Source organism: Lepidochelys olivacea (assembly GCF_965140295.1).
Source record: "Lepidochelys olivacea isolate rLepOli2 genome assembly, chromosome: 7".
In the NCBI taxonomy this organism is placed as follows: domain Eukaryota; kingdom Metazoa; phylum Chordata; order Testudines; family Cheloniidae; genus Lepidochelys; species Lepidochelys olivacea.
Genome location: NC_140417.1, coordinates 43,968,851 through 43,993,982, shown reverse-complemented (window position 1 = coordinate 43,993,982; position 25,132 = coordinate 43,968,851). Strand labels below are relative to the sequence as shown.

Sequence of the window (25,132 nt, the reverse complement as noted above, 5' to 3'; positions counted from 1 at the left end):
CCCCTTTCATTGCTGTTGTCTGTGTCTACACTATGGGGTTGCAACTGCATAATTACGGCACTATAGCTCTGCTGCCCTAGCACCCATAATGTAGACATTCTTTAGGCTTAAGTGCTTTGCTGAATCAGGGCCTCTCAACTTTGCATTTTCTGTCATGCTCCCCCTTATGCTTGGAACAGTTTCCCATATCCTGCCCAGCAAGCTCTCTCAAATGCTCCTTCACATCCCTTCTTAAACCTGCTTCCTCCAGGGATCCTTCCTACCTTATTCCGCTCACCAATAATCTTGCCTCATTCTCCCTTCCATAAACTGTAGTGCCATATTCTGTCTCTCTTAGATCATAAGTACATATGAGCGTATATTTTTGTTTGGTGCCGAAACAAAGAACCACAAAAAATTGTTTTGGGTGGCTTTTACCCTTGGAGGGAAAAAATTAAGCACCTCTAACTAAATTTAACCACAAAACATCATTTTGAAATGAAAAGTCAATGTTTCATTTAGAAAATGTCTACACAAGCCATTTTGACTTTTGACTTTCATTTTTTATTCAACCAAAACTGTTTTGAATTCGACCTGAATTTGTGGATAGGTTTTGTTCATCACAAAGCTGCATTTTCCAGCAAATGAACTATTTGACGAAAAATTTTTGCCCAGCTCTAATCAAAAGCTTCTTAGGGCCATGGATGTGCCTTACTCAGTGTTTGTAAAGTACCATGGCCATTTGTGGCACAATCTCAGGGATATCTGCGCTCAGTAATGGAGATTATGAATAGGTTATTCTGAGGGAAGTGAGAGATATATCTCTTTCATCCTGAGATACCCTTCCCTGCCCCCCTCTCTCCCTCCCTCCCAACACTGTGTGGTTTTATTCAGACCTGACACTTCACTGAGTGTCTTTCATCTGGGAATTCCTTTTGCTGGTCTTACAGCTGCAACTATAAATTGCTTCTGTGAAACAAGCAGGAATGAAATAACTACTCTAGCTTATGAATTATTTTATTAGCATTTCAAAAAGGAATCTTATTTCTGTACACATTGCCCGTACATTGGACTTAAAATCAATGGTTGGATGTGGAGGAAGAGTAGAGATTGTCAGAATGTTCAGTGACAGTTTAAGTGTCTCAAATCATCATTCAACTGAAGGTTCAAATGCTAACTGTTTCACTATAATATGTTCTAAGAGATGTGATGCAACCCATCGAGCGCTGGGGGGGGCCAAATCATGGTAGCATCAAATCCAATGGCAAATTCCTAACAACTTCATAGGAACAGGAATTTGCTCCAAATGCCTGATTCAATGTCTAGCTGTAAGAAATATGCAGGGATTGAGCATCTCAAAAAGGGGTTACATGTGAGTTCTGTGCCCTGCTGGCACAGTCTGCTGGCAGTCACTGGTTTTGCTTTTTACAGCTGATAGGTTCTTACTAGACTATAGGAAAAAATTCTTTACAGACTTAATGATATGTTCACTATGTTATCTGCTTCAGAGTGTGTCAAGGGACTCAAGACTTGGCTCACTCACATTTGCAATCGCTCAAAGGATCAACATCTTTGATAATTATTAGGTCTCTTACTTAAATATCCATGGAATGACCATCTGAGGCACTTAATAACAAACAGTGTATTCGCCTGATGGCCACCCTGTTCAGCACTTAGTCTTCATACTAGCAGCCAAGGGGACTCAACCACATAGACGAGATGAGGAATCAGAGGGCTTTAAAAGTCGAGGCGGCACGTCTTGTTTCAGATTTATTCAACTCCCTTCATGAACTCCAGGAATTCTGCCAAGGAAGGGAAATGAAAGACACATATTTTAGATGACAACCGGAGAGTCAGTGTGTAGCACTTCACACTCTTTCTGGGTATCTCCAGAATCACCCTTCTTCTCTCACCCTTTTTCTCCCCTTTACAATTCCAAATGCCTAACAACATAGCTAGCTTTGCTCCAGTCATGGAGGGGTTTGTTACTCGTCCTGGAAGTGCCACTAACGTGATTCAGCACAGTGAAAGACCGGCAGTACAGAAAGACTTGAGGAGGCTTACTAGCTGGAGTCTGGGCTTAATAGACAGGTGGTCAAATTTCACTTATAAATCAGCATAGCCTCACTGAAATCAATAGATAGATGCCACTTGACATCAGATGACGATCTAGCTCAAGATCTCTAACATTCAGAGCAACAACTTTCTAAAAATGCCCTGTGCATACAATTTGAAACTGCAGCTCCCATTTTTTAAAAAAGAATCGTATTCACTGGAGCTGGTAGAGAATTTTAGAAATTTGACAAAAGTTAAAACCCAACCCTTTTATTTTATTTTTTTTAAAACCAGCTTCATTGAGTGGTGATATTTTAAAATTCTTACAAAATGTTTTTGACAAGCTCTCGTGTGTGTAACAGTTTTATTTTCAGTTTCTGACAGTGACGATGACTCCAGAGCATGGATTGTGCTGGAGACTGGTGCCTCTGTAGGTATGATGAAAGCTCTGATCCTGCAGCTTGGTGCATTCAGGTGAGTCCAGGTGCCTGTATAGAGCCCCTTTGAGTCTCTGGGGTTCTGTGGGGCACAGGAGTCCACTTGCATGGAGTCAGTTTCAGGATCAGGGTCTATGTAATTATAGTTCTCTGAAGAAGGTACCATCCAAGACCCCCCCACTATGAAGTCAGTTGTGTCGCTTGTGTGTAACGGAGAAGAGAATTTGGCCACTAACCTCCTGTTGTCAGGCCTCTAGCCCTTTAATACACCCCCATGGCCAAGAGTTTGATAATGGCAGAGTTGCCTCAGTTTCCTTTTTGGTATTCTGAAATGTGGCCTATAGCACTTGGCCTCTCTTTACAGCTCCAGACCCTTTGTCTGGGTCATTGGAATCTCTCCCCTTCTGGGGTGGTAAGGGGCCTCCCGCCACTAGGCCTTGGGCCCAGTATCCCTCTCTCCCTTTTTCACCAGAGAAGGAACAAAGGAAGCAAAAACAGAAATAAAGTCCAACAGTCTTATGTTAGGGCTGCCAGTCCAAATCTGAGGCTTCAGCCGTTCCTGCCCCTTCCCTCCAAACTCACCCTCTCCTCTGGGTCCCAGCCCAGGAAATCTGTATGAGGCAGTCACGGGCATTTGTTTAGTTTCTGGGCTGCTTTCTACCTACAGCCTTTGCAGGCCTCTTCCGTATGGCACCCTTCTGCCTGGAAGTTGATATCTCCGGGCAGCTTTGCCTCATCTGATGCTGTGGAGCTTCCCTATGATGGCTCACAGCCTCTCCAGCAGTCACCCTGCTCTGTTTGGTTGCTGTTTTTTATCCCAGCTGTTTGCTCACAAGCCATTGAGCCCACAGCAAGAGCAGTTATTACTCTATTCATTCTGTGTCTTGCTGCTGTGTGGGGTCTATACACCCATCATGCCTTCCTTAGGTAGTTCTGGCAATAATAATAGTACAGAAGTGGCATAGGCAGTTATAAAGCAGAATCTTTATCAATATCATTCTTTGTATGGTCTAGGGAAAACCCCAGCCAACTCTTCAAATTTGTACCTGCAACTTTGTATGCATAATAAACCATATCTATGTGAGCTAAGAGGACACTTTGAATACCTCTCACCAAACAAAGTAGGACTCGTGCAAGCAAATTCAGGTGTTTGTTCTCCCCAAATATTGCACATGCACATTTAGAAGCTATTTTGAAAGGGTGGGACTACCAACTGTCATGTTTCAGAGCCTGAACCAAACCTTCTGGAATTTGGAGAGGAAGGATTGGATCCAGATCTTGGTTTTGCACAGATTCATTGCCTCTGTAATGGGTGGAAACCAATACCTGCGTCTGAACATCCTTCAAGATTGGGGGCAGAGGGTGTAACTCTGTACCTAGGTGTGCAGCCTAATTTTGAAGCTGGCTCATACTCTATGAAAGACCAAACACTAATCCCATACCCACACACTCTCAAACCATGTGGGAATTAAAACCTGGATCTGAATTGTGAGTCTTGGGCCCATCTCTAATATATACTACTTACATCTCTTGTTAAGGTTCTGAGTTCCTCAGGACAATAGAGGTCCCATTTTTACGTTTAACCAAATTTAAACACCTACCATCATAGTCAATCTTGCCATCATTGTTTTTGTCTCCATCCTTCATCAGTTCCTCTATGTCATCTTCGGTGATGTTCTCTCCAGTAGCCTGCAGCATGCACTTTAGTTCATCAAGGTCAATGTATCCATCAGCATTTCTGTGCAATGACAGAATGGCTCAAAGATAAAAACCAAAAATACTATAAACGGATGGACAACCGCACCCCATGTTACATCGCTTCCACTTGGTCTCCAATCTGGTTTTTATCAATGAACTGCCCTTTAGTGACTCATTCTCTTGGGTTTCCTGTCATGAATTGGTAGGATAAATAAATGACTGGACACAACTCTCCCCTTTCTGCAGGTCTCTATTGGAGTAACCCTACAGGATTTGTGTGCCTCCTGAGACAAAGAAAGCAGAGAGTAGTAACTATTTGCTTCTGCTAATGAATTAAGGGATGGTCTTCATGGACAAATAGTACATGGAGAAGTAAAAGTCTTTTGTAAGTGATGACGACCTGATTCAGCAAACTGCTGAAGCATGTGCTTGGATCCATTTTGAAAGAGGGAAATTCTTTGAGTTTCCCTGGAGGAGACATTTTTCCATACCAACTTCTGCTGAAGGGGAAACGTTAACTTATGAAAAGTAAAATCAAAAGACAGCCCTTAATACTATATATTTCTTTTTCAGAACTACTTGTGGCACCAGATCGACTCAAGATTCACGTCTCTGCCTATTTACACAAAAATTGCCAATGTCTGAGCTGGCTCAGCCTATAATCTATCATCCTAACAATTAGATACAGGAATTGTCAGAACTTAATTACAACCTAATTTCTTCAAACAGAGCCCGTGCACAAGATTTCAATGAGTCTTAACTATGTGAAAGTTAAGAGTTAATATCACTTGGCACAAAAAGGGTCTGACGCAGAGCTAACTTTCTAAAAGGACCCGTTTTAAAATTAATTTTAATTTATAAACTGATGAATGGCTTTACTTGAAATTTCTCAGAAAATGAATTCTATGCTCAAAGAATAAGTGCCGTCGTTTTGTGTTCTTCAGATATCACAAAGTGGTTGGTTGCTGCTTTCAGCAGAAAACTCAACTCTACTGTAACTATGGGGACATATTCGGCAGCGCCATAATATCTAGCAGTGTCGTTTGTTTTAGTGTATTACATTCCAGTCTCTTACTTATCAAACATTCTGAAGAGATCTGAGAGTTCCTCTTCTGATTTTCCTTTGCTGTCATCTTTCATACATCGGACCATCATAACTAAGAACTCATCAAAGTCTACAGTGCCGCTGCCTGAAGGTGAAATAAACGAGGTTTAGATTACACTACAATCTAGAAGGCAATTTTCCGTGTTTGTTTGTTTTGACAAACAGGCATATACATAAAACAGAGATTAAACTTTTATTTAGTAATCCAGCCACAGACTTCATGTTAGCAGCACTAAGGAGTGGGTAACAGATTATGGAATGGATTCACCATTGACTTGCACCTTATGTAGTCATTTAAACAAGTGCAAATTGAATATAAAACACAACCACTGGTGTAAATGTGTGGAAAATTCTGATCTGGTAGCATTTGACACCCTTGTTGCACAGATGTAAATTACTATGGAAGGTGCAAGACAGTGGAGAATCAAGCACTGTATTTTTAATGCTGATGGTATGTTATCATTTGTTGTTTAAATGACACTGGCAAGATATTTTCCTTAATTCTTAGCATAAATTTTCTTGCTTTTGTGTTTAACGAGCTTTTGGAATTTTGGAACTGAAATCTATATCAGTTTCTTTCCTAGATTGTTTTCCGCCAATCTGCACATGCTGGTTTGTTATTGTGAAGTTGTTTGTGGGTATATTATTGTGCGTCTACATATCCACACACTGAAGAATTTGTTTTTGTATTAAAAACCTGCACATCTACAATTCCATAGAATTTGCAAACACAGAAGAAAAAAATGGTGAATGAAATTTTCAACCTATAATCTTTGACGTGTCCTCTTCTGTATGCATCCTTATACTGCCCTCATCGCTATAGTATCTGAGCACTTGTGTCTCTTAAAAAAGGTTTGAGAAATCTCTTTGCATCCGTTATAGTAGTAATATTTTTAGTGCCTTCCATTTGTTACACTGGAATATTCAAAGGCATCTAAGACACTTAAGCATTCATTGAAATTCAGTGGGTGTCTGGGTGTTTGAAAACCTCAGCTTTAGCATTTTATAACCTACGGCCCCAGTCTTGCAACTTATTCCGCACAGGCAGAGCTCTGCTCCCATTGAGTCCTATTAGAGTTCCAAAAGGGTGGAGCGGTCCACCTGCATAGTTCAACTTGCAGGACTGGGCCATAAGTGCCCACAATAGCTCTGCAGTGCACCAATTTATGCAGTGGGTAGTGGCATCCAACTGGTGCACAGCATGCTGTGATGCCATTGCAGAGATGGAGTTGTGGCCAATGGCCTTGTGGACAATTCAAAGTCTTACACAAAATGGCATTGTATCTTTACGATCCGCTCCACAGAATGTCCGTATCTACAGTATTACCAGAAGTGATCCCCCTGCATTAACCAGTGTGGTTACTCAGTTTGGCTGACTCCAGAAGTACAAAAGAACAGGTAAATACTACCAGAGTGTGGTTCTCTGTTTCCAGGGTGTCTCAACATTCCTGGTGCTTGGGATACTAATCTACTTTCTCTGGTGGAAGGAGAGTGCACTCTGTTTTCTTTCATGTGATTCTTGTGCCTGGAAAGCCTAACTGACCACTAACTGCGGAGTATTTAAGGTCCAGCCAATGACCACTGTGATTCTGGCCTTCTGTAAATGCTTTGCGGTGCACTGAGACACCTAGAGGATTTAAGAGAATAGCTCACCATCTTCATCCACCTCATCTATCATCTCCTGCAGCTCCTCAGGGGTTGGATTCTGCCCCAGCATTCTCATCACCTTCCCCAGTTCCTTTGTGCTGATGCATCCGTCCTCAGCACCCAGGACGAAGATGTCAAAGGCAGCCTTGAATTCTAGAGAGGAAAAGGAGAAATTGAGGGGTTTGCCCTTTTGATACGAGTTAGCACGCAGGAAATCAGTGGGAGTTTCATTGCTGTGGTGATCCAAGAATGGACAAACTTCAAAGGTGTGTCTGCGGAAGACTTTTTAGCTGTGTCAATGGAAGTCAAACTTAATTTCCTCCACCTCCCGTGCATTGGTGTGAAATCAGTCATCCTGCTGGGGTAAGCTCCACTCAACACCCAATTTAACACAGTGTGATCAACCCCAGTGGAAGAACCTGAGGGATTCTTTGTCAGCCATTGTAAAGTACAGTTGGAGAGTCTAGAGTAGACAGAGCTTAATGGCTCAATGTTTGGATAAGTACCCAGAAGTTCTAACGAGAGGCTGCTCAAGACAATCTGCTGCCTTAGGCAAAGCTTCAGTGTGCTGCCCCCCCCCTTCCTTCCACAGAGGGGTCTATGGGGGTGTGAAGTATAGAGCCCTCTAATGTGTTGCACTGTAACTGCCCTGTATAGACCTTCTGGCATGAACTAAAGGGAACCTAGTCCATGTTAACATAGTCCTGTTCACACAGGACTACATCAGCACAAACTCGCTACCTCTTCATTCCAGCAGGGTCTAGATGGAGCCATTAGAGCTCTATACGTTTGAGAGCTTTGCAGTCAGGGCTGTTCCTAGCTATTCTGAGGCCCTACACAGCTCCCCCACGGGGGAGTGGGACCCCAAGCCTCTGCGGGGGGTGGGGCTGGCTTGGGGGGCAGGTGGGAACCGCCCCCCAGCACTCACTGGCGGCATGGCTGGGGGCAGGTTGCTGCACTTCCCGCTGCCAGTGAGTGCAGGCCTGGCCCTGCGGCAGTCCTCAGGGGAGTGGGGGCGGGGCAGGGGCTTTGGGGCTGGGGTGGAGCAGGGGTGGGAAGAGGCGGGGCTGGGGTGGAGCAGCACGCAGCTGCACAGGGCACCAGGAAATGTGGTGCCCCAAATTTCCTGGTGCCCTACGCAGCTGTGTACTTTCTGTATGGGTAGGGACAGCCCTGTTTGCAGTTCACACCCCTGTAAATCACCTGCAGCACCGTGTAGACAAGCATGAGCATTTAAAAAAAATCACTTCTCCCAGAAATCTCTATGCCGCCCCCAGAAATCTGCCCCTCAAGGCAGCTGCCTAGTTTACCTATAGCTAGAACAGCCCCTGGTTCCAACTTCCCCACCACTGAACTTTTCAAACATCTAAGCTCTACAAAATTGGGCTGGAACTCTCACGAGAACAGGCTTTGTAACAGGATTGCTGGTACTCCCTTTCCTTATTATTATCCACGACTTTTGGCACATAACTGCCCAGAGGCCCCTATTTAGCGCAGAACTCCATTGGTTTTCAAACTAGGGTAGGCGAGCTCTCATCAGGGGATACCCAAGGAAAAGCCTGTAATAGCAGACAATGCACTTTATTTAGCAAGACTTGGGAAATGAATCATAGGAATATTATGACCCTATGTCAGATGGGGGTATGCAGTAGACTACATTATTTGGAAAGGGGTACGCAGCCTAAAAAGTTTGAGAACCACTGTGCTAGATGTTGGCTGGACACACAAAAAGATCCTGTGCTTGCCCCAAAGAGCATTAGGACCAGAAATACCATGAAACATTATTGTAGCAATGCCACTGCCGGCCTCTTAGCCCTTTTCCTAAACTTGGGGATGAGAAGCCATTTGCTTTGCATTGTACTTTGGCAGCTGGAGGTATGGTTTTTCACTTGTGGCAGCAATTGTTGACCCTGAGCTGGCCTGTTCAAGCCACAGGCTAACACCATGGGTTGATAGCGGATTGACTATCCATTACAGGGAGTATCTTCTGTCTACAATGGTATCAGAGTAAAGATACACATACCATTTTTCTGTTCTTCTGTCAGCTGCTCAACCTGAGATGAAAATAGAAAGAGAAATTCATTTTTATTACACTTAATCATTATCATTAATTGATAATACCACTTATACTGCACACTATTTGTTCAAAATGCTTTACAACCCTTAACTAATCTTCACAACAGCCCTTCTTGTGGAGTAAGAGGGTCGTTTACCTAGATTGTTTTGGCACAGTTCCCCCCCCCTTTTTTTTTTTTGGTATATCACATTATTCTGTTCATCTTTTAAAAATATTTTTCACTCTTCTGGAGTTAACATTATTTTTAACCAGAGTACGAGTCTCAGGCATGTTGCATGATTAGCTTTTAGACAGTCAGGGCAGCATTTAATTATGCAATGTTGGGGGACTGAATGGGAGGAGCATTTGTCACACCTGAAGAGCTACTGTGTGGTGATTCTTCCTATGGCTGATGTAGATGTAGAACAACTATAATTTTACAGTTAGCTTAAGCCAGATAATTGCATCAGGAATAGTGGAGAGCGTCGCTGTGATGCCTCCTTCATATTTGGGAATCGGACACTGAGTCGTTATATTCCATGGTCTGTTCTGGGTCACACACTGGAGCGTTTTTAATTTTCCATTTGTGCATCAGGTATCTGCAGCTGCCATGGTTTGTGCGGGTGCGACTTAAGGTTACCCATAAGCTTTGCAGAAGACTGAAGCCTCAGATCTTCTGTGTTTGGTCTTTCACAAGATGTTTGTTTGTAACTTCTTGTGAACTCCATTCAGCTTTCCAAGCTTCATCAGGATTGAAGTCACATTGTCGGAGAGTAAGCGCATCATCCAAAAGGGCTTGTGTGACTTCAAGCAGTGGTAAGGGATATCTTTGAAGTCCTGGTGGATGGGAAGACTACTTTTCCTCGATTCATTAGACTTCTTGGAGGGTTGCAGCATTGCAGCAAATGGATGGGCAAGCAAAGTGCAACAGCACGGGCAGCCATGGTGTTGGGATCAACTTGATGGTTCCAGCAATGCACCACATTGCAGTGTTCAGTTGGACATCAACAAGTCAAGTGTGGCTACTTCTGGTCCATACCAGTGCAAAAGTACTCGGGTAGACAAAGATGCTGATGCCCCCCAGCTTGTGCTTGCCAGTTTCTGGACCAGGTTGACCCTGGTCTTCGTCTTGGTGGCTACCTTCTTCAAGAGTGGAAGATGGCAGCCTTCATGTGGTCCACTCTATTAAGTGAGAAAATCACAACTAATGCCATCAACCCAGAGACCGAACATAGATCATAGGGACTTCTGTTCTTCCAGTTTCTGTTATAGTCTTACATCATTGGTGCTCTAAAAGTGTGCTGAAAAGTGGAGGTAATACAGAGTCTGAAGAGGAATTAAATAAGGGTAACAAAATGAAATTGCATTACTACAGTTTAATGTGAAAAATCTTAGTGTAAAATTCACCCTGCCAAGTCCTTGATTAAGTAGGCTTTGTGCTCTGGTGGGAATGGACACCTGGAGCAATGCACAGAGTGGAGGCAGCTCCACAGCCCTTCCACAGTCTATTGAAGTCTATGGGTAATCCCAGAACGAGTGGACCTGGCCTGTCATGCCCTAGGTCTAATCCCCAAACTCAACATACCCATGGCCTTTGCAGGTTGGAGGAGCACCCTACTCTCCCTTATATAGGGGTAGTGGCTTTTCCCTGCATGTCTGCTATGCATCATATGTAAATGAGTTCCTCTAGTCAAGTACTGAATTAATACTAGACTGTAAGATAATTTCTATCTCCTTCCCTGATTATCAAGAGCAAACAAATAGGGGGGCTTAGTGTAAACTTGAATTAATAAGATACATCTACAGGAACAGAACATAAGAGCAGCCATACTGGGTCAGACCAAAGGTCGATCTAGCCCAGTATCCTGTCTTCCGACAGTAGCCAATGCCTGGTGCCCCAGAGGGAATGAACCGAACAGGATCCATTCTCTGTTGCCCATTCCCAGCTTCTGGGAAACAGAGGCTAGGGACACCATCACTGTCCATCCTGGCTAGTAGCCATTGATGGACCTATCCTCCATGAACTTATCATGAACAGCAAATAGGATTGTGTAGTTGAGTTACGTGCTAGTGGTCTGGACCAGTGGTTCTCAACCAGCAGTATGTGTACCCCTGGAGGTACTCAGAGGTCTTCCAGGGGGTGTTCAGTTCATATAGATCAGTGTCTCTCAACCTTGGGGTTGCAGCCCTCGGGGGGGGGGGGGGTCACGGGATGGGTGTGGGGCATCACAAGTGCAGGGCTGGCATTAGAGGGTGGCAAGTAGGGCAATTGTCCAGGGCCCCATGAAGCTAAGTTACATGCTTCAGCCCCTGGTGGCAGGGCTTCAGCTTCACAAAAAGATCATAAGTGAAAAATAGGTTCAAATATTGCACTGAAATGTAAGTACACTATTTATAGTCCATTCAATTTATTTTATAATTATATGGTAAAAATGAGAGAGTCAGCAATTTTTCAGTAGTACCGTGCTGTAACACTTTGGTATTTTTATGTCTGATTTTGTAAGCAAACAGTTTTTAAGTGAGGTGAAACTTGGGGTACGCAAGGCAAATCAAAGTCTTGAAAGGGGTGCAGTAGTCTGGAAAGATTGAGAACCACTGGTTGGACAATGTTAGCACCTCTCCTCTTATCTGAACCTACTGCCCCCTCTCAGTTAATTCCTTCCTGATGTTAATGCTTCATTTAATACCACAGACCATAACGTCCTATTCAACCAGCCTGCTGAATTCGGTGGCACTTTCAGCACCTTCCTGGTTCCTTTCCTCCAGCAGCTATCCAACTGCTACGGCTTGTCGCCACCCACGCTCCCCTGTCACCAGGCAGCTCTATTGTGATGCTTACAGGGTTCTGCCTTTGGTCCTGCTCTCACGCCATTTCCCTACCCCCTTTCTGAAATCAGTTTGTGTAAATAGGACCCAAATCTGCAACCACTTTACCAGCCTATAACATAAGGCCAATGAACCACAGTCATTACCGATTGCTTCCCCAACTTCTTAGTGCTATATCCCCAGTGTTGCCAGTACACTCTGTTCCAGAGCTGTATCATGATCTTTATTCCAGTCTTGGGCCCTGACACCGCTTTATCAATGCCCCTTAATCTGGAGCTGCAGCACCCTGTCAAACAAAACACACATGCAGAGGACAGACCAGGGAAGCTGATCCATCCATATCAGATGCAGATAACAATAGCAGCAGGATTCTTCTTCAGCATTGCATCACGAAATCTGAACCTTTTTGTCCAGCCACCCATGATGGAAGGCAAGCAGCTGCAGGCTGCTCTTTCATTGTTTTGGCAGTAAAATAGGATAGCTGGGGACTCTGAAGGTATGAGCTATGCCTAGTAAATAAATGCCTATTGCCACTTTTGTGCCTTCCATGTAACTCAACTCTTTAGGCATGTTAGCTATTTATAAGCCCCAATGATTGAGGTGCTGGAGATAAAGATAAACCTTCTGATTATTCCCAGGATGTGAATGGCACTGGTATTTATCCTTGGACCCTTTTATCTGGACACTTGTCCTTGGCACTGTTCTTAGCACGGTTCAGTGGAGTCTGAAAGCATTACCAAAATAGCTCGGCATTTGTATAACCTTATCTAGACATGAATAGGCAAGATGAAAATCCACTGGACGCTGTTGGTGCATTTAGAGAAATTGGTGGGAACTAATTCAATGCTTTATTAAATGTGCCATCAACTTGCAACAAACCACAAATGGTCAATTCCTTTGAATCAAGCTAAGCCTCTTTAACTAGTGCCCTTTGTGTGCATAGATTTATAGATATAGGAATGTACTATACATAAATTAAATGATGGGTAACAATAATGCTAGGAAGATCAATTCATTGCAAGACTCTGGTAACAAGATAATAAACCATGAGATGAAATTCAAGTGGTTTATGATCTCCCCAAGACCCCATGATCTATTCCTGACCTTTTTCTTTTAGTCTCTGTATCTTCTTGTTTTGGGGGTTGACTTCTTTCATTACTGCCTCAGTGTGTAAATGCTGAGGATGCTGTCAGGATACATAAACAGTGCCATAAGGTGCTGTCTTGGTTATTCCTTTTTTGGCTTTGTTCTTCATTCACTGTTTCCATCTGAAATTGTGCTGGTGAGAGCCAATCAACTTTGCCTTGCTTTAGTTACTCTCTAGATTTCTTCCAGTTTAATATTTTGTTACAGTACATATATTTAGGATCTTTCTTTATGGAATGGTCCAAGGAAATATCCTTTTCACTCAGTTGTACTGCATTTTAGAACCACGTTTGTGCCCCAACCCAATATTATTTTGCCTTTGTAAATTAATTACAGTACAAATGCAGCTATATTAACCTGCTCAAGACAGGAATCCCACTTCATCTAGCTACATTACAGTTTTTTACTGGTTCTCATCAACATAGTATCTGAATGTGCCCCAAGCTAAAAAACATTGGCATAGCAAAGTCTCTACTGGACTTCACGGAGTCTTCTTCTCCTCTCTCTTTCTTGGCTATAGAACGACGCTATGCTTGGAGTAAGAAGTTTGTTGGTTATGGGTATGGAATTTCTTGTATTTGTGGCCCTTTTTTGAACTAAACTCAAACTCCATTGAAATCCATGGAGTTAGATTAGGGATTAATTTGGTTTTCTGGGTCTTTGACCTGTATGGGGTTTAGCAGGTTGAGAGGTATGAAAGAGGCTGAAAGTTGTGCATGGGAAACCTTCCTCTATCAGTCTCTTGACTCTAATTCTTTCCTTGTGCTAGAGAATGCATTCCATCCACCTGACTGACAGATCCATTTGGCTAATTGTTAGCATTGCTGGCTTCCAAAATGTTTCAGCGTTTCTTCATAACCATATGTGTGATGCCTCTAAACATTATGGCGCATGAGTCTAATTAAAGAGCCAATTGCAGAGACATGAATTTTGTTTACTTCTATAGGTCACTTTTTTATTTCATTCTTTTTGAAGACCTGGACTTTTGGCTCACTGAACCCAAGAGGACTAGGGTCTGTAGAATGGAGTCCCAGTTCAGTGCAGGTCATAGTTTAGTCTAATATGAAGGACAACTTGTTTTGTTGCCATGTGTCAACCACGATCCTGTTCCTTTAGGACATCTTGAACTTTTGAAAGAAAATATCCACATTTGATTTATCTTTATGCTCTTGATAGAAATGTGAAGATCAACCAAACCAATTGTTAGCTATCTGCAACACCATATATAACCCTGTAACTAACAACAAGAGTCATGTACAGAACATGGTAACACAGAATTTAAGGTACAGGGATTTATGCAATACAGATTCCAGAAAGATATCACTCTCATGTTGTTCTGCCTCCATATCATCAGCTATTTAAGGTACAAAATAATGCTGCATCTTTATTGGGGGGAAGACAGAACAGTTTGGGTTCATACAGTAAGCTTGATATGCAATGGTTGAAGGCAAAACTGCTTTCTCTTGTCCTCTTTAGAAAGCACATTTTACATTATAATTTTTTGCAGTATAGATATCAAGAACAAGGAAAGAGACACTGCAAATCAGATCACTTATTTCCTAAGCCTTTATCAAAAGGGGTTTTCAAAATATATCTTGCAGAAAAACATTCAGCCATGGAAATTGGAAATGGCAGCATTTTAATACACAAAAATAACAATGCTTCTTCAGTTCCTCATTGAAACAGTTGACCTGTCAGGTCCTGGATCAAGCAGTAACCATACCTGATACTTTGGTAGATTTTTCAGAATATATTTAAAATTACACTTATATGCCATCTCTCTATTTCACAACACAGAACCAGGGAAAGACTTATTACAAATAATTTAGCAGCTTATTTTTAGAATTATCTGCTTACAAGAAGAACGTTACATATTTAGAATTGCCATGGCATGAAAAATTCTATGTTCTGAACTAGAAGGTGCCTCACTACAGCTAACATTCCTAAGTGCATTTCATTGTTACATTAAGTACTCGCAGTGTAAAGACAATCATTGCTGTGCCTTATTGTGGCTTTAGGAAATCAGCAAAAACTCTTTGAAACATCATTCTAATACAACAAAGGCACCCTCACCAAGGTAACTTAAATATATTACTTACTGCTGCCTTGTAAATATCATCCATGGTTAGTTATTGCTGGTCAGAAGCTGGATAGGGAGGGCAAACACTACAGAGACAAACTTCAAGTCTCTGTCAGCTGTCCCCTCCTTCTATGCCTGCTAATATAGCAAGGTGTCAGCCCTAAATGTGTCACTCAGGGGCTGCTCCTCACCACATCAGCAATCTAACATATATCTATCAATGATACCCACTCCAAGCAAGAATTCCTCACCCCTGTGAGGAGGGGAGGGAAGGGGCACTGTGCAAGGCCTGCAGCTGGCATTCCAAGGGCCCAATCCAGCTCTCATTGAAGTCAGTTGGCTTAATACATTAAGTGAATACTGGCAAATATTCGTGTCAGGCTATGGGTTTGATCCTCTGGAGTTCCCTGGCAAATTTCCCTTTGAAGTCAGCGAGAACAGAAGGGTGTCCGGAACTAAATATAGACATCTGTTTGGACAACTAGCCCCTTTCTTTATAACAAACTGAACCCAAACCCTGGATCCAAATACTCCCAATACCTGTAATAGCTTGGGTTCTGATCCAAACTATCTCTGCTTTCTTTTTTTACAGAAGACAAACAAGTGGAAGAGCTTCCAATGAGCAATTTATATACATTTCTCCTCTTCAGAAAGTGAGTAAGCAGAAAAGGCTGTCACTTAAGTTTATGCTATTTCTCTCTCACTGCACAGCTATCAGGAACATAATACAATGGGCCATTGGGGTTCATCTACAACTCTGTCACTGACTCACTGAGTGACCTTAAGCAAGTCACCTAACCTCTTAGTGGCTCAGTTTCTCTGTCTGCAGAATGGAGATATTTAATATCTAGCCTCCTTCATAAAACAGCTTGAGAGATGTTAAAGAAAAGACTATTAAGTGCCACTATTGTTTTATTGTATTGTAAATTCTCAGTTACCCTGGTGATGCTCACAAGTGACTTCACAACTCTCTATTCACTCATAAATTGTTGGTGCAAATCCTGTCCTCAGTTATACGGGTGCAAATCCATTGAAGCTGATGAATTTACTCTGGATTTTCTCCAGTGCAGCTGAGAGCAGAATCTGGCTCAGCAAAAATAAGCTTATCATCATTAATTGTACTATATGCATAAATAAATACATGAAAAGTGTTTGGCACATTGCTAAAGATCTTGGAACAAACATGGAACCCATGGTGAGGTCCTTTTCCTTTAGTAATCCGGGGCTCCCTCTTGTGTCCAAATGCAGACAGTAAGAAAAGCAGCAAAAGAAGTCAGCTAAACGTGACACCCGTGTGTTTCTTGGACTGTTTTACAAATTAGCCAATACCAAAAGCAACCGCTGTCTCTGCCCTACTGAGAAAAGGGATGTTCTGTAGGGGAGAGGATGGCTCTGAGGACCGGTAACATGATGTAAAACTCAGGTCAGTAATGATCATTTATGGCCTAATTTCCAGAGGTGCTGAACACCCGCTTAATTGCAAGTTTTGGGGGCTCTGCACCTCTGAAAATGAGGCTAAAGGTGGTCTATGTGAAATGAGTTTGGTGGCCTCTGTCCAGTTCTCTTTGGACAAGTATCCATATTGGCACTGATCAAAAAATGGGAAAATGAGTTTGCGAACAGTTTTCAAAGTTTTTTTTTCCCCCTGTTTTGCAGGCATGGAAATGAACCTGTTTTCAGTTTTTCTCCAGAAAAATTATGTGATATTATTTACTGAAATTGATTATTTTTCATTTACTGACCACCTGGTTTTCAGCAAGAAAAGATGGCTTCCAGTAACTGAGAAATTTTCATACCAACAAAATTACCAAAAATACCACCAAAAATGTAACCAAAAAAGGAACCTTTGGTTAATGCTAACAATAGTTTGCAAAATGGTTACTTTTCCGTGGGGGGCAGGTATTTTGTGCAAACATTTTGACCATCTCTAATCCATATCATAATTAGCATTCATTGGCAGCCTTGTTGGTGGTTGCAGGGAGGCCAAGGACCAAATAATCACAGGAACATTCCCGTGAGAAGTAATCGTTCCAGGTTAGGATGGATGCACGTTGCCAGAGTGGCAGAGGAGAAAATTATTGTGCAGCTGCCTGTGTTTTAGCTGTTCTGCAGGCTCCTGCTAGCCTTGTTACACCTGTTCACCACACACAACCGGCCTCTTGTCAGCATCAGCCCAACAAAGAAATTAAAAGAAAAAGGTTATTTTTTTTTCTTTTTAGAGCATATTAGCCTTTCGTAGGTAGCATATTAGTAGGGGTTCGGTGCTTTGGACACACAAAGGTCAGCACATGGCAAAGTGCTTCGTGGCTGTGAGTCATGGCCACTTTTCAAGAATACACTATTTTAAGGGAAACTGAAGCACAAAGAGCTCAATTTGTCCAAGGGCATTCAATGGACTGGGAACAAAACCAAGGAATCATGACTTCCAGTCCCCCTGTTCTAACCTCTCGACTGCACTTCTCTCTTGCTCACAGTTTGATTGAGCTTATGTCATTAGAGGCTTTATAATCAACACAGAGTAGTAGTTCGATCTAGGAGTTATGTATAGTGTAGCATACTATACAATAACAGTTCTTTGTCAGAAAAGTTCTATTCACAGCTAATATGTTATTTTATCTATTTTTGTTTCCCAGGCAGATAATATAGGATTCTGTGCCGAACAATACCATACTCATTTCAGGGAGCTAATGTGTAAGCCTGTTTGTGACCCCACAATGGCCTTGAAGGTCCATTGTGAAGCACACCTGTAGTGGGCATTATTCTGAGTGTGATGCCCAGTTCATGCTCACTTCCTGCCACTCTGGGAGGTGATTACTATGAGTCATTCCCCTGGTATTTTTAGTGCCTGGTCCAAAGCCCTTGGAAGGCTTTGGCTTTTGATCAGGCCCTCTGAGAAGTGAAACAGTGATTTAGTTAGGGTGAACAGAGGTTGGAAAGCTGTAACACATCTCAGTCAATGGTGTTTTGAGAAGGCAGAAGGGAAGGTGTCTTTCTCTGCTCACCAACCCTTGCTGTAAACAGCACAGTGCTTGTCCCCTGTGAATAAAATCCCTGCTCGCCCATTACTAGTATTTGTCTCCACGGAATGAAAACTGCAGTCACTGGTTGGTTATGTGGAATTCTGCAGAAAAAAAAATAGCATGCTCCTCTGAAAGTATAAGGGCTGATTAGACTGGCTGATGCAAAGGGCTTGTAAGATGTACTGACATCCCTATACCCAGAGGCCAAAACCTATTAGCCAGAAGGGAAAGTTACTTCTGTATCCTTGCGCAAGGACCAGGAGCATGACCTGGTTAGAAGCCTGTCACAAAGCTCCCCAGCTCTGGCTGACCAGAAAGGGTCACTGTGATTCCCACCTATTCCTAGGCCCTGCCCTGTGTCTCCGTTTTTCGTATGGTCCTTAGCAAATGGATGTCTGATATGTATCAAGCTCTCTTCCCTCCCTGCCTCCTGATTGCTGTGATGGGAAGCTGCCTTTTGACTGCTTCAAGTAGAGAACTTCTCTTTGCTCCTCCCTCCTCTCCGCAGTTGGAGGGAGAATCTTTCTCCCCTCACTGTCCCTGCCTCTTGCTTGCTACCAAGAAAAGGTGATTTTTTTTCTCCTCCTCAAACCAGCCTCCTGATTTCTGTGAGTTACTAGGACCAAAGTGGTGGTGTTGGCAAGGGGCTGCATTTCAAGGAATCCCAGCTATTGGGGAGGGGTTACAAATACACCAATGTTTGTTCATTGTAAATAAGTGCTGAGGTGCTACAACTATGGAAACAAAAAGTCCATGAACTACAGAAGCTGCAGGGAGTAGAGGCAGATGTAGTAGCTGAAACTCCTTGAAACGCTTTTTAAAAATGAAATTATTTGACAGCGTCCCTTTAAAAACTAACCTGCTGTTTTGGAAAATCAGTCTCAAAAGCTTTCCCTTATTTCAAAAGCCAACACTAGCACAGTAATGTCTCTAATCATTGTGGTGTTGTAAATTGCAGTGCTTTGCACAATTACTGTAGAATGCTGTAGTTCACTGACTACAAACACGAAGTAAAATTAACCAGACTAGTTTTCTTTCTGGAAAGAATGAACCACAAAACCTGAACAAATGGGAGCAAGGGGGAAATGTGAATCCTTTCATTTTTAATAATCTGAAGCTTATGAGTAACTCAAGTAAAGAAAAGCTTTCAGTATATAGTCTGATCCTGCTGTCCTCCTGGAAGCAAAACTCCTGCTGACTTCCATGGCTGTTTGCTCTCCATTTTGATCATCACCCTCCTTTTGTGGGAAATCAAAATACAGTGCTGGTTACTGGGGATTGTTTCAAAGGGCATGCTCTTGCAGTTGTGGGAGGGCCCCGAATGCCATCTGCTTCTGAATCCCCCTCTAACCTTTAGATGTGATTCCCCAGGGAGCAGCATGGAGGATGCTAACATTCCTGCTTGTCCATAGTGTAGCTGTTCTGTGGGTAAACAGAACATCAGTCTGCTGAATGTCAATACAGCAGAAATTCACGTAATCTGGAGATCATGAGAGGCAGTACCTGTGGGCCGCAGGCTCTTTGTGGTACAATAACTGTCATTTCTATAACCTCATTCGTCTGTTAATCAAAACCATCTAAAGAGAAGAGGGTGGGAGGATTGTGTACTGATTTCAACACATTTTCTGATGCAGCTATAGTCCGCTTCACACACTCTAAGAGTGGCTATAAGAATGACTGTCTTTGGTTACACAAACAGGGAAATCAGAAAGGGGAAGGAGTGTAAGTCTCTGAGCTCTTAAGAAAGATTTTTTTTTCACTACTCACAAGGGAGGGTTTGATATGGCAAGGAGCTGAGCACGTTCTGTAAGATATTGAGTGTGCTCCTCTCCCTGCAAATCAATTGCAGATAAGGGTGTCTAGCACTTAAGAAGATCAGACCCTTTGTGAGCTCTTGAATTTAGTCAAGCAGGTTAAACGCTCAGTTAGGGTCAAATTTTCCTCTGTTACATCAGTTCAACCCTGTTGATTTCAATGGAAATTAAATGGTGTAATGGAGAGGGAAATTTCACTCTTGGTACTAAAGCAGTAGTGTCATGTGATTTTATCCGCCATAGACTAAATTCTGCACTGATTTACATCCTGTGCAACCCAGGTTAAATCAACACAGACTCTGACCCTGTGTTTGCTTAGTAAAGTAACTGAACTGCAAAAGAACATAAAAATGGCCACAGAGGATCAGATCAATGGACCATCTAGCCTAGTATCCTGTCTTCCCAAAGTAGCCAGTGCCACATGCTTCAGAGGGAATGAACAGAGTGGGCAATCATCAGATGATGCATCTCCTGTTGTCCAGTCCCAGACTCTGATAGTCAGAGGTTTAGGGACATGCAAACCATGGGGTTGCATCCCTGACCAGCTTGGCTAATAGCCATTGATGGTCTGATCCTCTATGAATTTCTCTAATTCTTGTTTGACCCAGTTATACTTCTGACCGTCACCGCATCCCTGTCAATGAGTTCCACAGGTTGACTGTGCATTGTGTGAAGACATACTTCCTTATGTTTGTTTTAAATCTGCTGTCTTTTAATTTCATCAGCTGACCCCTGGTTCTTGTGTTATGTAAAGCGGTAAATAAAGTACTTGCTGATTCACTTTCTCAACACCAGTCATGATTTTATAGACATTTATCATGTCCCCCTTAGTCATCTCTTTTCCAAGCATGACATTTTTGTGTAATGCTTCCTTAAACAGTGATAGGAGAAATGGCTGATGGGACGCTGACTGCATATGCTAATCCTGCCACCCACGCACAGTTGAGAATTAATTAGGAACAGGATGAGACAAGATGACAAACATGCCAGTACAGCAAATTGTTATTTACCTAAGAAGATGGAACATTCAGAGGGATCTTAATTAAAATTGCTCTCTAAAAATATTTCCCTCATTATGACACAGTGCTTAGCAGCAGATCCTGCAGACGCTGTGGTGATGGCAGAAGACCTTTTTCCTGGAATGTATTCAGCTTAGGTCTTAGTCTTCTCACAGGCACTATCCCCTTTGAGGTCACAAAGCTGCGGGAAAGAAGGCCAGCGCTCCCACGCTCAGGAAAGAATAAAAAAAGCATGCATATATCAAGCTGGCATTTGCCCTTGGTGGAAGACTTGTCCTGCTTATTTACTGTCCAGTCCCAAGGTGCTCCTACCTGTTCTCAAGACACTGAGACTCTCAACACTTACTCTGTGATTCAGTTTTCCCATTTGTAAAATGGGACTAATGATACCTCCATTGTAAACTGCTTTGAGGTCTATGGATAAAAAGTGTTACATAATGTAAAGGGGGCTAATGATACCTCCTTGGTAAAGCACTTTGAATTCTACTGATGAAAAGTGATATATAAGAGCTAGATACTATTAATCATAAAATAATATTGGGACAAATTCTACCCTCACTTACAAAGCATAGTGTAAGCAATGGCAGAATTTAAACTGTCCTCTACACTGATTTGGAAAAAGAAAAGGAGGACTTGTGGCACCTTAGAGACTAACAAATTTATCTGAGCATAAGCTTTCGTGAGCTACAGCTCACTTCATCGGATGCATTCAGTGGAAAATACAGTGGGGAGATTTATATGCACAGAGAACATGAAACAATGGCTGGTACCATACACACTGTAATGAGAGTGATCAGGTAAGGTGAGCTATTATCAGCAGGAGAGCAGGGGAAAAAAACCTTTTGTAGTGATAATCAAGGTGGGCTATTTCCAGCAGTTGACAAGAACGTCTGAGGAACAGTGGGGAGGCCGGGGGCGGGGGGGGGAGGGGAGAATAAACATGGGGAAATATTTTTACTTTGTGTAATGACCCATCCACTCCCAGTCTTTATTCAAGCCTAAATTAATTGTATCCAGGTTGCAAATTAATTCCAATTCAGCAGTCTCTCATTGGAGTCTGTTTTTGAAGTTTTTTTGTTGAAGAATTGCCACTTTTAAGTCTGTAATCGAGTGACCAAAGAGATTGAAGTGTTCTCCGTGTAGGGGCATTAGGGGACGAGAGCTGAGGAAGCGTTGTTCTAAGTCAGCCATAAAAATGTTGGCATACTGTGGGGCCATGCAGGTACCCATAGCAGTGCCGCTGATTTGAAGGTATACATTGTCCCCAAATGTGAAATAGTTATGGGTGAGGACAAAGTCACAAAATTCAGCCACCAGGTTTGCAGTGACATTATCGGGGATACTGTTCCTGATGGCTTGTAGTCCATCTTTGTGTGGAATGTTGGTGTAGAGGTCTTCAACATCCATAGTGGCTAGGATGGTGTTTTCAGGAAGATCACCGATGGATTGTAGTTTCCTCAGGAAGTCAGTGGTGTCTCGAAGATAGCTGGGAGTGCTGGTAGCATAGGGCCTGAGGAGGGAGTCTACATAGTCTACATAGCCAGATAAACCCAGGAACCTATCCTTGCAACAAAGCCCGTTGCCAACTGTGTCCACATATCTATTCAGGGGACATCATCATAGGTCCTAATCACATCAGCCACACTATCAGAGGCTCGTTCACCTGCACATCTACCAATATGATATATGCCATCATGTGCCAGCAATGCCCCTCTGCCATGTACATTTGCCAAACCGGACAGTCTCTATGTAAAAGAATAAATGGACACAAATCAGACGTCAAGAATTATAACATTCAAAAACCAGTTGGAGAACACTTCAATCTCTTCGGTCACTCAATTACAGACCTAAAAGTGACAATTCTTCAACAAAAAAAACTTCAAAAGCAGACTCCAACGAGAGACTGCTGAATTGGAATTAATTTGCAACCTGGATACCATTAACTTAGGCTTGAATAAAGACTGGGAGTGGATGGGTCATTACACAAAGTAAAACTATTTCCCCATGTTTATTCTCCCCCCCCCCCCAACTCCCCGCCGTTCCTCAGATGTTCTTGTGAATTGCTGGAAATGGCCCACCTTGATTATCACTACAAAAGATTTTTTCCCCCCGCTCTCCTGCTGGTAATAGCTCACCTTACCTGATCACTCTCATTACAGTGTGTATGGTACCAGCCATTGTTTCATGTTCTCTGTGTATATAAATCTCCCCACTGTATTTTCCACTGAATGCATCCGAGGAAGTGAGCTGTAGCTCACGAAAGCTTATGCTCAAATAAATTTGTTAATCTCTAAGGTGCCACAAGTCCTCCTTTTCTTTTTGCGGATACAAACTAACAAGGCTGCTACTCTGAAACTGATTTGGAAGGTTCTATTTACATATGGGCCAAATTCTAGTTTCAATTACACCCCATGCAACTCCGCCCACTTCCTGGGGCATATCTCAGATCAGAATTTGCTCCATAGTTCTCCACAGGTCTTTATCTTAATTGAATTAAATTAACTCCTAATTCTAATTCTTATTTTTAATTAATTCTTCTATCATCTCTCTCTCTCTCTCCCTCCTATTTTTTGTATTTCCTTATTTCTTTACAGTACTTCAATCAAGTTGAGCCTAATTCAATCCTAAATTGCGTGGGTATAACTGAGGGGAGAATTTGCCTCTTTACTTTCTTTGTCTGGCATCCTTAGATTCTCTTCTTTTTTCTCTAATGTCTGCAGCTGGGGCTAGATTCTGTTATCAGTAACACTGGTGTAATTTTGGAGTAACTACAATGCAGTCAATGGGGCAGATCCTTATTGGTGTAAATGGAGTAAACAAAGTGGCTTTAGTGAAGTCAAAGTAGTTATGCCAATTTACACCAGCTGAAGATCCGGCCCCATGGATTAACATTTTTGTCACTGAAGTCAGAAACTGTTCCACGCTCTCTGTTCAGTTTAAATTGCCATTTCCACCTACCCTGGAACATTCTAATTCTGGCAATCTTCAGTTTAAAGCGCTTGTCCATGTCAGGCAGGGGCAACTCTGGGACAAGATTTCCTCACAGAACTGTTCTGTTGAGATGCTTGTGAAAGCTGCCATTACCACATTCTTATACTGTCATCTGCCTGAAAGGCAGGGCAGCTACTGTTTGATGAGTAAGACCTCAACTGGCTATTACAACAGCAAATATCACTATTCTCTACCATATTTCTTTTTGTTTCCAGCCCTATGTACCAGGGAGGGTATGCACTGGAGGGTATGCACTCCTGGAAAAATGATTTACTAGGTAGAGTGTATTGCATGAGTGTAACCCTTCTGCCCATCAGAGTTGGCAGCAACAAGGGCCAGGTTCAGTATCTAGGGGTTCCATTCCAATAACACAATGCAAAACCGGCTCGAGCCCCCACCCAGTGACCTGGGACAAATATATACCACCCCTGCTGGGCACCTCCAAGAGGCAATACATCCCCTCTCGCAAACACGGAGTCTGAGTGTAGCAAAAAAGCCTTTTAATAAGGAACAATTATTCCACAGAGAGAAACAATGTGGCATCATGTTGGGGAAACACCACCAACAGGATTCATAACACAATCCATGAGCAAAAAGCCACCCCAAGCAAATTGGGGTGTGTCCTTTCCCTTGGGTTCTTGAGTCCAGCAACCCGAAATCACCCAAAGTCCCAAAAGTCCAATGGCCCAAAAGTCTCTGTCCCTGGTCAGGGCAGCTCCAGAGTTCGAAAGTTTATCTACAGACTTTTACCTCCCAACCTGGGTGGAAATGGGGGGGGAAGGGGAAGAGGTAAGGGGCACCTTACATGATCTGAAGCTGACTGCCCCACAGCTCCATAGGGCTGTGCTCCGCTCCGCTCCACTCCACCAGCCAGTCCACGAACTGCTCCGCTCGGCTCCGCGTCCCACAAGCAGCTCCCGCCGTCCCATGAACTGCTCTGCTCGGCATCCCACAAACAGCTCCTGCCGTCCCTTGAACTGCTCCACCAGCCGGTCCACAAGCCGGTCCAGCTGTCCCACAAACTGCTCCACAATATATCTTCAGGCTCCCCCACTACTTAACACAACACTCAGTGATTTCAGTTCTTAGTTTTTAGCTCTTTTGTGATTTCAGCTTGTAAGTAAGGGAGCCTCAGTGCTGGTGCACCATTAACCCAAAGTGAATTCAGCTCAGCAGCCTGTAACTAGACTCCTAATGGAATCAACATTAGCTCTGATATTCCACAGTGGAGAGAGGAGGAAGTGCAACTATCATGTAAG

General features: G+C 42.9%; 1 protein-coding gene across 1 annotated transcript; it reads right to left on the bottom strand.

The window, feature by feature from the left end:
• Window positions 1-978: 978 nt before the first annotated feature.
• Window positions 979-15,238, bottom strand: TNNC1 (troponin C1, slow skeletal and cardiac type). Its single transcript, XM_084634262.1, has 6 exons — window positions 15,049-15,238; window positions 8,945-8,975; window positions 6,928-7,074; window positions 5,245-5,359; window positions 4,073-4,209; window positions 979-1,781 (listed from the first exon to the last, which is right to left on the bottom strand). The coding sequence occupies exons 1-6, from the start codon at window positions 15,070-15,072 to the stop codon at window positions 1,750-1,752; spliced, it is 486 nt and encodes a 161-aa protein (XP_084490388.1). The 5' UTR covers window positions 15,073-15,238; the 3' UTR covers window positions 979-1,749.
• Between the last annotated feature and the right edge of the window lie 9,894 nt (window positions 15,239-25,132).

What these genes read in the sequence shown, in the direction of transcription:
- TNNC1 (XM_084634262.1), bottom strand. Translation starts at nt 15,072, where the DNA reads ATGGATGATATTTACAAGGCAGCA. An exon ending in GACAGAAGAACAGAAAAATG is followed by an intron (nt 7,075 to 8,944) that starts GTATGTGTATCT and finishes TTTCCTCTCTAG; the next exon opens with AATTCAAGGCTGCCTTTGAC. An exon ending in TGGCAAGATTGACTATGATG is followed by an intron (nt 1,782 to 4,072) that starts GTAGGTGTTTAA and finishes CTTCCTTGGCAG; the next exon opens with AATTCCTGGAGTTCATGAAG.